The 11,562-nt window shown below is 40.0% G+C and overlaps 1 protein-coding gene across 1 annotated transcript; it reads right to left on the bottom strand.

Annotated features, from left to right (window-relative positions):
* Positions 1-2,706: 2,706 nt before the first annotated feature.
* LOC105668127 (uncharacterized) lies at positions 2,707-7,994 on the bottom strand. Its single transcript, XM_067360864.1, has 2 exons — positions 5,096-7,994; positions 2,707-4,928 (listed from the first exon to the last, which is right to left on the bottom strand). The coding sequence occupies exons 1-2, from the start codon at positions 7,992-7,994 to the stop codon at positions 2,707-2,709; spliced, it is 5,121 nt and encodes a 1,706-aa protein (XP_067216965.1).
* Between the last annotated feature and the right edge of the window lie 3,568 nt (positions 7,995-11,562).

Here is an 11,562-nt window from a genome sequence, read left to right as displayed (position 1 = left end):
ATCCTTTCTGGCCGTTAGGCTACCGTCGTTTAACGTCTATTTATTTGGCCTTCACCGGCCGTATCGGATGATCAAAATATAAGTCCTTCGTTGGCTGTATATAGTCGGATCAGCGGCGAATTATCGTAATCACGTTCCCGAGATTTGATGTAGGCATCGAACTCGATTCTCGTTACCGAATTTATAGGGCGAAGGGCCCTACCATCGTATCAACCTATTTCCGCCGTATCGGCTCCGGCCGAATAGTTTAAGCATCTTCACCCTTGTAAACTAAATCACTGAAATACATCATTGTTAACTGTTAATTATTGAGTTATCCTTGCGTTAGCCTCTCACTCCAGATATCTAACGTTAAGTAAAAGAACTGCGCCCCTCTGCCATATACTGAGCGGAGAGCGGCCGAGCAATTTTGTGAACTGTTAAAGTTACCGATACCGCGGTGCGATTATTCGCACCTGGCGCCCATTTCCGGTTACCGATATCGCGTGAGTTACCTTGCTCCCGAATTTTGTGGAGTACCGCGAGTTACCGAATCGTGCAGTTATTGCCGATTTCGCGAGTTACCTTGCTCCCGACGAGCGTGGAGTACCGCGAGTTACCGAATCGTGCAGTTATTGCCGATTTCGCGAGTTACCTTGCTCCCGACGAGCGTGGAGTACCGCGAGTTACCGAATCGAGCATCTGCTTCCGATACCGTAAGTTACCGAATCGAGCATTTATTGCCGATACCGCAAGCTACCGATTTCCATTGGGCGTGCTCCCTCGGATCTGGCGTGATTCCGAGGCCAGTTCACGTCGCACATGGGTTCGTATCATACGATACAAAAATTGTGGCAGTGCTCTTATAACACGGTATTCTCTTTACAATTTTTAATAACGTTTTCAATCAATAATATTATAAATTGTATTATTTCGCAAATTATAAATCATTTGAAGCAAACTTGATTTTACGAAAAATAATTTCAGATGTCTATGATTGGTTAAACAATAATTTTAAAATCAATTATTTACTGCAGTATTAAGTGAACATAGCGAATTTAAGCGAAAGGTGTTCTTTTGTCATGCTTTATCACTTTATCTTACACTGAAAGGAAGAAACAATAGCAGTAACCATAATCAATGGTGTTTGTTGGCGTCATATATTTTTCTAATTGTTCTATAATAATTACATAATAATTATATAATTGGCTATATGATTGGCAATACTATATGTAAAAAACTATTATTGCTAACATTATACTAACAATTTCTATAAAACTTAGACTTGTGATTATAATTGTAGTACCATGCAATTATAGTCAAAATATCATACACTTTTCTTTCAATGCACTATGATTTTTTTATATTTTTGTAGAGTATATTACTGTAATCGTTATTATATGCCTTTTGTGTTACATAAAAATTAAGAACTATGTGTTGTAAATGTATATGTTTCATTGCAACAAACATTTCTTCCAGAAATATTTTTTATATAAAGAAAAATAAATATGAAACTCCGAAAGCTTTTAACAAATGACGAAATAATGTTAATCGCTACTATAGCATTTTGCACTGCTATTGATCCCGAAAATGATACTGCAGTTCATTATCATTTACCGGATTATATAACACCACTGCATTATGATGTCAAAATAAGATTTAACTACGAATTAAATAAGATTATTGGTGAATGTAATATAATAATACGTCTTAATCGTCAAACAGAAAATATATCTATGCATCCAGTAGCTTTCACTATATTTAAAATTGTTTTGTATAACAACCGTCTTAGTGAAAAAATTTATGTTCCAAAATATTCATTTATTAATGAACTAAACTCGTTTATGATTGATTTTACCAAGACTCCAAAATTGCAAACATCTTTACCACCTGGAAAATATACTTTAATGATAGGGTACATACGTCACATAAATTATACCAAAGAATACTTTATTACATCTTTATTCTCCAACAAAATATTGGACAATATGTAAGTTAAAAAAGTATTTAAAACAAAATTATAGTATAAAGAATATATTTATTAAGTACATGCATTAACCAGATGACATTCCAAGAACTGCATAATACAAAAAATGGTCATAATACTACTGAAGTAAATTCAATACTGCATTTCAAAATTCTTGATTTTAAGATGTAGAAATATGTTGAGAGATACGCGAGATTCCGGCACTGGCGACGTCGAAATATCTCGAGATAGGAAGGTGATTAGAGGAGAACTTGTCGTGTAAATCGATTTATTTCTTTCGAACGCTGAGAGACGACTGCTGCTGTATGCAGACGGCAAGCCGTGAATTTTGACAAACAGATATAAGGAGGGGGAACAGTTTCGATAGATTTATGATATCTAAAGTACAGATAAAGCGAGAGTATACATATAAATATAGAGGACATATGAGTCCTTTGTAATGCGAACTCGAAGTCGGCGCGAAAACAACAAAAAAAGCGCGCAAATAAGTACGCGGAGAACGGTGTTTATAGAATTTAGCGCGATAACATTTACAAATAATGCTTGCTAGTGATTCGACTTTTCACAACGACCGTTCTCGATGAATTTAAGAAAATTTAACAAAGAATATTATTAACTATAATTTTATTACATTATTTTGTCGAAACATTCCGCCCGCCTTGTCTACTCGTAGTAGACGAAATATCGAGATAATATATGAGAGCGGGTAGCGTAAAGTCCCCCTCCCCTTTTTTTTTTATTTATTGATTTTCGATCGGCAGCAAACACAATTTCACTATTGGTCTCTGGAAACTGGAGGTAGCTGTCTTCACTGTGGCGACTCGAATAAGTCCGTCGACTCCAGGGTGCACGTCAGTAATGTGTGCTAGAGGCCACTTAGATGGAGGGAACCGTTCGTCCTTGATTAGAACGAGCGCGCCTTTCTGAAAGGCATCTTGAGGTCGATATTGTTTCAAGGTAGTCTGTAGCTGTTGCAGATATTCTGACGACCATCGTTGCCAGAATGATTCCTTCATGCGTTGCAATAGTTGCCAACGCGACAACCGATTTTGAGGCATTTCTTGGAGTGAGGGTTCCGGCACGGTGGCGAGAGTTGAGCCGACGAGAAAGTGTCCAGGCGTTAGGGCGGTAGGGTCCGACGGATCATCTGAGAGAGCAGTTAGCGGGCGCGAATTCAGAATCGCCTCGATTTGCACCAAGAGCGTTGTAAGTTCCTCGTAGGTGAGGAGAGCGTCGCCGAGAACGCGCCGCAAGTGAAATTTTACGGATTTTACCCCAGCTTCCCACTTTCCTCCAAAATGGAGGGCGGAGGGTGGATTGAATTTCCACCTCACTCCGTCATTGGCGAGAACGTTAGCGATGTGAGCCCACTCGCGAGAAGAGGCCGTGAACATTCGTTTGAGTTCTGCGTCGGCACCGATCAAGTTCGTGCCGCAATCACTAGTCAGAGTAGAGCAGATGCCTCGTCGTCCGGTGAATCGCCTGAATGCCGCCAGAAAACCGTCTGTAGAATAGTCTGTAGCGACTTCTAGATGTATCGCAGACGAGCTGAAACAAACGAAAATGACGAAATATCCCTTGTACGTTTTGCAGCCTCGTCCGCGAAAAGTTTTGAGAGTAAATGGGCCGGCATAATCGACTCCAGAGTTTAAGAACGGTCGGCACGGGACGACACGTGATGCTGGGAGCTGTCCGACAGCTTGTTGACCAGTAGTAGCACGATGACGAGCACAGATTACGCACTTGTGGATGAAAGCTCTAACAGGAACGCGACCTCCGATGATCCAGAACTTTTGACGAATCGATAATAACGTCAATTGCGGTCCGCCATGTAGAGTCTTTCGATGATGATGATCCATCACGAGAATTGATAATCGACATTCTCGAGGTAGAATCAGCGGATGTTTTTCTGCTGGATTGAGTTGTGACCGGAGTAAACGTCCGCGTAAACGCAAAAGTCCATCGTTGTCGAGGAATGGCGATAGACGATGGAGAGAGCTCGAGGTTGAGAGTGATCGTTGGCTCTTCAAGGTTTTGATTTCGGCTAAGAAGTAAATTTTTTGCGTGAGTTTGACCCACAGCATTAGAGCTGATTCTAGCTCTTCGACAGTGAGAGGCTCGAGAGATGAGCGTGATGCGACAGATTTCCGGAAGAGTTGAAGAGCACGCTGGACCCATGCGGTAATTCTGAGGAGGGTCGTCAATGATGAATATCGATCGAGCATCGAGAGATTATGTTCATGATTTTCAATTGCGGTTGTACACTGCGGAGACCGTTCTTCGAGGTTATCCGTAGACTCGAGAATCGGAGTTGAAGACGGCCAAGATGTCGAATGCTTTTGAAGCCAATGAGAGCCGGCCCACCAGAGTTCTTCTTGTTGAAGACGTTGAGGAGTCACGCCTCGTGATGCGAGATCGGCGGGATTCTCCTTCCCGGAGACGTGATGCCATCTAGAGTTTGAGAGCTCTTGAATAAAAGAGACGCGATTCCGTACGAAGTCTTTCCACCGGGATGGATGACTTTTGATCCACGTAAGAGCGACCGTCGAATCGGTCCAGAGATGGATCGGTGCGGTTTGTAGTTCGAGCACTTCGCGAATTTTGAGGGCTTGACGCACGAGCAGCACGGCAGCTGAGAGTTCGAGACGCGGTATTGTCATTCGTTTAAGAGGAGCAACTTTAGTCTTTGAGCAAATGAGTTGAATTTGAGCGTCGTCAATGTCACTATGAACGCGGAGATAAACGACAGCGGCGATTGCACTTTGAGATGCGTCCGCGAAACCGTGCACTTCCACTGCGAGATTCGAAACACTTGTTCCAAACCAACGTGGAATAGAGAGACGAGAGACGTATTCGAGTTGAGCGACGTAGCTTGTCCATCGTGACTTTAAATTTTCCGGGAGCTCGTCATCCCAGTCGAGCCGTATAGCCCACAGCTCTTGCATGAGCATCTTCGCGGTAACTGTGACAGGTGTAATTCACCCGAGTGGATCAAACATGCGCGCAATGAGCGATAGCACTGAGCGTTTTGTAATGCAATTTTTCGAGATCGTGAGCGACGGCGGAGAAAACACGAAACTGTCTGATTGGCGTTCCCAAAGCACACCGAGAGTATATGATGTATCGCACTGTCGTTGACTGAGAGCGTCGAAGATGTTTCGCGATCACAAGCAGGAATATCGTCGAGCAGATTAGAGTCGTTAGCGATCCATTTTCTGAGAGTAAATCCGCCCGCCGTGAGGGTATCTTTTAGTTGCGAGATTTTTTCCTTCACCCGAGAGATGCTTTCTTCGCCGGAAAGAACATCGTCGACGTATGTGTCGCGACGAAGAATTTCGGCAGCGTGCGGGCGAGTCGAATCGGAATCGAGAGCGAGTTGCCGTAAACAGCGTAGCGCGAGATATGGAGCACACGCGAGACCGTACGTTACGGTACACAATGCATAGTCTTGAGGCTTTTCATCGAGAGTGTCTCGCCAAAGAATTTTTTGTAACGGCCAATCTTCTTCGTGTACGCGGATCTGCCGATACATTTTCTCGATATCGGCCGCGAACACGTATCGATGCCGTCGCCAACGGAGGAGAATGTCCGCGAGATCCGTTTGCAGTTTCGGCCCGATAAGGAGACACTCATTTAACGAAAAACCGCGATTTGTTTTTTGCGATCCGTTAAACACAACGCGCAGTTTTGTGGTCGTGCTGGTTTCACGCGTAACACCGTGATGCGGGAGAAAAAACTCGCGAGATTGAGCGCGGTCTGATGCGACGGGACGCATGTGATCGAGAGAACGATACTCACGTAAGAAGTCGATATACTGTTTTTTGAGCGATGGAATCGATTCGAATCGTCTTTCCATGCGATGCCACGCCTTGAGTGCGATAGAGCGAGAGTCACCAAAATCGCTAACATCTTTTTTGAGCGGCAAGCGTACAACAAATCGTCCGTTGACGTCGCGATAATGAGTCACTTTGAAATGTTCTTCGCACTGAGATTCTTCTGGAGACATCGAGACTTGAGAGGCAGGCGTGATTTCTTCTTGTGTCCAGAAGCGTTGGAGAAGCTCAAGGAGCTCAGAGTCGAGAGAGCACTGAAAACCGATGATTGAGTTTCGTTCCATGGCGTTGGTCTTCGGATTATCGTTTGAGAGGGGCCCTGATAGCACCCATCCGAGAGTCGTGTTTTGAGCGATGGGTTCGCCGATATTTCCTCGACGAATGCCGTTTTTGAGTATTAGAGCGTGCACATTCACTCCGAGTATTAGATCGATTTTTCCGGGCGTGGCAAAGTTTGGATCCGCGAGATTGAGACCTTGAATGTGCGGCCACTGAGTATATTCGACACGCGCGGGAGGTAGATAAGACGTTAATTTTGGCAGTACAAGAGCATCGATTTCGAAAGAGATTTCTTTATGCACTTGAGAGATCACTTTGAGAGAAACGAGTCCGTTTGATACGCTTGAGCTTTGAGCACCGATGCCGAGAATCGGAATAGCCGCGGCGCGACGCGAGAGTTTTAATAATTGCGCGACTGATTCCGAGAGAAACGAGACTTCCAATCCTTGGTCGAGAAGCGCTCGCACTTGATAATGATCTCCGGTTGATGAAACGACGTTCACGAGAGCTGTCGCTAAGAGACCCGGAGTGCGACGGATTATCCGCGATTGAGCGATGTGACTTGATGTCGCGGAGTTTGAGATTTGTTCGGTATTCCGTTGAGGAGCAGCCGATTCTGGGAGATGATTACCTGCTGTATGAGTGGCCGGCGGAGATGATGTGATCGGCTTGGCGACTGACGTCGACGAGGCTGAGAGTGCAGCTGATGCACCGATCGATGTGTTACTAGCCTGATAATGTAACGTGGAGTGATGTTGCTTGTGGCAGAGACGACAGCGCTTTGTTGAACGGCATGATTTCATTTGATGAGGCCCGAGACAATTAAAGCAGAGATTTTTCGAGATGATAACTTCTTTTCGTTGCGCTGGTGTCTTTTCGAGATACTTTGGACACGAGGAGATGTAATGAGTCGATGAGCACAACGCACACTTTTGCTCGATCACAGCAGTGGTATATGCACGAGCGTTAGCTGAAGATCGTGACGAATTTGCGTGCTGCTTCCGAGAATTCGTTGTTCGTTCGAAGGCTTCGAGAGTGAGAATACGACCGAGAAGAAATTTCTCGAAGTCGGCGAACGATGGTGCTTGCGATGTGGCTCCGAGTGATTTTTCCCACTCCTTTACAGATTCGACATCTAATTTGCGAACTGTCATAAAGATGAGAATAGTGTCCCAGTGATGAACTGGGCAGCCCAATGTTTCGAGGGCTCCGATTGATTCCTTCAGCTCGCAGAGAAGGCGTTTTACTTCCAATGCACATTCGGATTTTGCTTTGCGAATCGAAAACAGAGCGGAGAGCTGAGCATCCATGAGGATACGCGTATTGTCATATCGAGCGACGAGGGTATCCCATGCGCGATTAAATCCTTCACTCGAGATTTCTACGCTTTTCAGGAGAGTAGCCGGTTCATCCGATAAGCTCATCTTCAAATAATGAAGTTTCTCGACCGCTGAGAGATCAGTATTCGCGTTGATCATTGAAGCAAAGAGATCTCGAAAATGATTCCACTGCGAATAATCACCGTTGAATTTCGGTAGATCAATGCGAGGCAAACGTCGAGAATGCGATGCGGACGATGAGTTCATGGAAGTTTCGGCTGTATTTTGTTGAGCTGGCGGTTCAAAACTGTCGAGGATAGTGAGCATAGTGCCCTGAGCTTCGGCAAATTTTTCTTCACATTGCTCGTAGATGTGATCGACAATGTAATCCAGCTTTTTCAATTCTGGCGATTTCAGCTTGTATAGGTTTTCGTGTTGGGCCTGAAATTTCTCCCAGTTTGATTTTAAAATCGCTAGGCGACTTTGAACAGCACCGCGAGTGGTCTTCGAAGGACCGAGCTTTTGTAGATTCTCGCAAGCGCGAGCGATGAGGCCGAAAAGTTCATACTGGCGATCGAGAAGGGCTTCGAGAGTCATTCTGCCGATTCTTGATAATGAAAAGTTCGAGAGTCAATACACACAATCACATTTGAACGTTGAACGAAATGGAGATGTCACTTATTTTAACCGCGGTGAGAGATGTTCAACACTATTTTCACACGCGGGATAGAGAGATGCGATTAACCTTGAGATATAGATGAATCGATAAACTAGACGAATCACTTTCCGAGAAATACGTAAATCTCGAGAATTTCGGTAACGAGAGAGCGCGAACTACGCTCGCGATCCGCGAATCCGGCTCGAAGGACCAAAAATGTTGAGAGATACGCGAGATTCCGGCACTGGCGACGTCGAAATATCTCGAGATAGGAAGGTGATTAGAGGAGAACTTGTCGTGTAAATCGATTTATTTCTTTCGAACGCTGAGAGACGACTGCTGCCGTCTGCAGACGGCAAGCCGTGAATTTTGACAAACAGATATAAGGAGGGGGAACAGTTTCGATAGATTTATGATATCTAAAGTACAGATAAAGCGAGAGTATACATATAAATATAGAGGACATATGAGTCCTTTGTAATGCGAACTCGAAGTCGGCGCGAAAACAACAAAAAAAGCGCGCAAATAAGTACGCGGAGAACGGTGTTTATAGAATTTAGCGCAATAACATTTACAAATAATGCTTGCTAGTGATTCGACTTTTCACAACGACCGTTCTCGATGAATTTAAGAAAATTTAACAAAGAATATTATTAACTATAATTTTATTACATTATTTTGTCGAAACAAAATAAGTGTCAATTTAGTACATTCAAAAAATTCTGTACAGTGTTATAAACTATGATTCAATTTTTTAATACCTAATATTTTTTAGTCTATCCGTAATATAATTTTTAGTATAAGATTCTTAGTATAAGATTCTTGAGTATAATTGTATTTAAAATTTTATATTTACCATATTGTTAAAATATGATAGGTTAAATGCGACAGGTGTTGATACAATGACCGCTCGACAACTATTCTCATGTTGGGACAAGATGGCATTTAATTCCACCTTTAAAATTTCCATCAAGCATTATAAAAATTACACAGCTTTATCAAATATGCTTATACAAACAACAGAAAATGACAAACTTGAACATGATGTGGACATGATGTGGACACATTTTGAGAAATCACCTTCAATGTTCATTCAACATTTAAAGATTGTGATAACTACATTTGCTAAATTTTCTACTTCGATTGCAAATGTCACATTTTGGGGTAGAAGAAATATGGAAAATTGTTTAAAATTTGCGGAATGTATTGCACAACGAGTCCTATATTCTATGAAACGTGAAAATAGTATAGACAAATTTCCAAAAGTAGACTATGTTGTAGTTCGGGATATTCAACAAGATATCACTGTGACAAGGGGATTGATTTTACAAAGATAATATTCAAAACTAAAAAGAATTAATCAAAAATAATAGTTAAATAAAAAATATAAAACTATCGAATAATAAAATTTTAAAACTGGAAGATATTCATATTTTTATGTCAATTTATATAAATTAGGAAATAGCCAAAATCTATATATATACAATTTTACTTGCGTCACATTAAGAAGACATCATTACCTTTAGTTCAGATTAGAAATTGAAATAATCATTCTTTACGTGAAATCAGACTTTAGTGTAGCTTCAGTTTTAGAAGCATGAAAAATAACTGTGTGTTTTAAGTTGCATGAATAAAATGACTGCTATAAAATCTCTTATTATATTATTGAATAAGAATATCAACTAGCTCAAAATTGTCAAAAGTCACTTTATTTCTAATTGTTATAAGATTATGATAAAAAAATCTTTAATACGTTTAAAAAAATTTTTTTGTGGTGTTGTAATAATTTGTCATATCTACAATATAAAAACTTAATAAATTGCTTAATTACAGCAAACATTGTCGATGAACTTTTCATATTTAAAATTATTTTTCAGAGAAGTTGATATTATTCGTGACGATGACTCAGATTCCGTTGGGCAGAAATTGAAAGTGTCATACTTAATAACATATCAAATAGTATCTCTTTGGTATAATGATGTGTTACTGTGGTCAAGAAAAGGTTTTCTTAAATTTCTTGCAATGTTTATCTTGAATCAGGTTTTAAATTCTTAATATTGATATACTATATTTGATAAGCATTTCGATTTGCACAATCAGATCCAATCGTCTGAACCTTGACATATGTTACCAATGTGTTCGTCATAGTACTTGCATTTGGTGCAAATAATTCATTAGATTTTCATCATTGTATGTCAAATAAAGAAATTCATGTAGCAACATATGTGTGTGTGTGTGTGTGTGTGTGTGTGATGCTATGAATTGGTAACAGAAATTGCATACCTTACATTAACTTACTTACTTACATTAATTTATTTTAATTTATATTTTTTAATCAAAGTAATAAAAGAACATTTGCTACATGAGGACAGTATAATGATCTTTCCTCAAAACTCTTGGGCAGTAAAATTTAGATAAATATTTATTTGAAGTGCTAATTTTCATTAGTAATAGCTTGTTATATTGTTGAAAACTTTTAAACGTGGAGTAACGACTAAAATCCATATATTCAATAATTCCACATTTGAATAGATAAATCTGCTAAAGTTTGTCCTATTTAATATGCATAGTGTTAGAAATATACGTTGTATTAATTAAACTTTTTTTGTTAATAACTATTTAATAAATAATTTATTTTATAATAAAAAAGCAATTTAAATGTTTATTTGCAACGATCAGTCGTGCTGTATTGCTTTAAATTGTAATTTGTTGACCAAATATTTATTTTATTATTATAAATTTTTTAGATTGTTCCGTATTATGACATAATAAATTTATTTATCGTCGAAACACAACAGGAATCTTTTCTCTTTGATACTGCTTCCAATGCAAATAAAATTAATTCACTTAGCTATCTTCTAGATCAGTGCTCGGAATTAGTCTGAACATTTCAGCCGATTTCCGTGGTATACGCCTCCTTTCCTCTTCTTACCGCGCGCGCCGCAGCCGCTAGGGCCAGCGCCGCCGAACGTTAGGAGCGACACTATCTGATTATGAGTGGGTTCTTCTCCCTATTTATTAAAATTTAAAAAAATGTATTAAAATTTATTAAAAATAAATTTTTTATTTTTAAATTTATTAAGTGGAAATATTTCAATAGATTTCTATGTCACCCATGAGGTACTAATACTGACACGTTTTTCAAAAAGTGGTTTTTATCTACATTATTGCATCAATTGTTCATTCTCATAAAAAGCCAAGAAAATCTAATTAAGAAAATCTCTTTTATATATATTTTTTTTTAAATTAAGAATTTTTTTTTATCTTTAGTGGAATAGGTCTACGGGGGAAACCACTTAAAAAAAAAAACGCGTCAGCATTAGTATCTCATGGGTGACGTGGAAATCTATTGAAATATTTCCACTTAATAAATTTAAAAATAAAAAATATATTTTTAATAAATTTTAATACATTTTTAAAAATTTTAATAAATAGGGAGAAGAACCCACTCATAATCAGATAGTGTCGCTCCTAACGCTCGGCGGCGCTGGCCCTAGCGGCTGCGGT

The sequence above is a fragment of the Linepithema humile genome, chromosome 8 (genome assembly GCF_040581485.1).
Source record: "Linepithema humile isolate Giens D197 chromosome 8, Lhum_UNIL_v1.0, whole genome shotgun sequence".
Classification (NCBI taxonomy): domain Eukaryota; kingdom Metazoa; phylum Arthropoda; class Insecta; order Hymenoptera; family Formicidae; genus Linepithema; species Linepithema humile.
The sequence above is the reverse complement of the archived record's forward strand: the minus strand, read 5'-3'. Positions and strand labels throughout refer to the sequence as shown.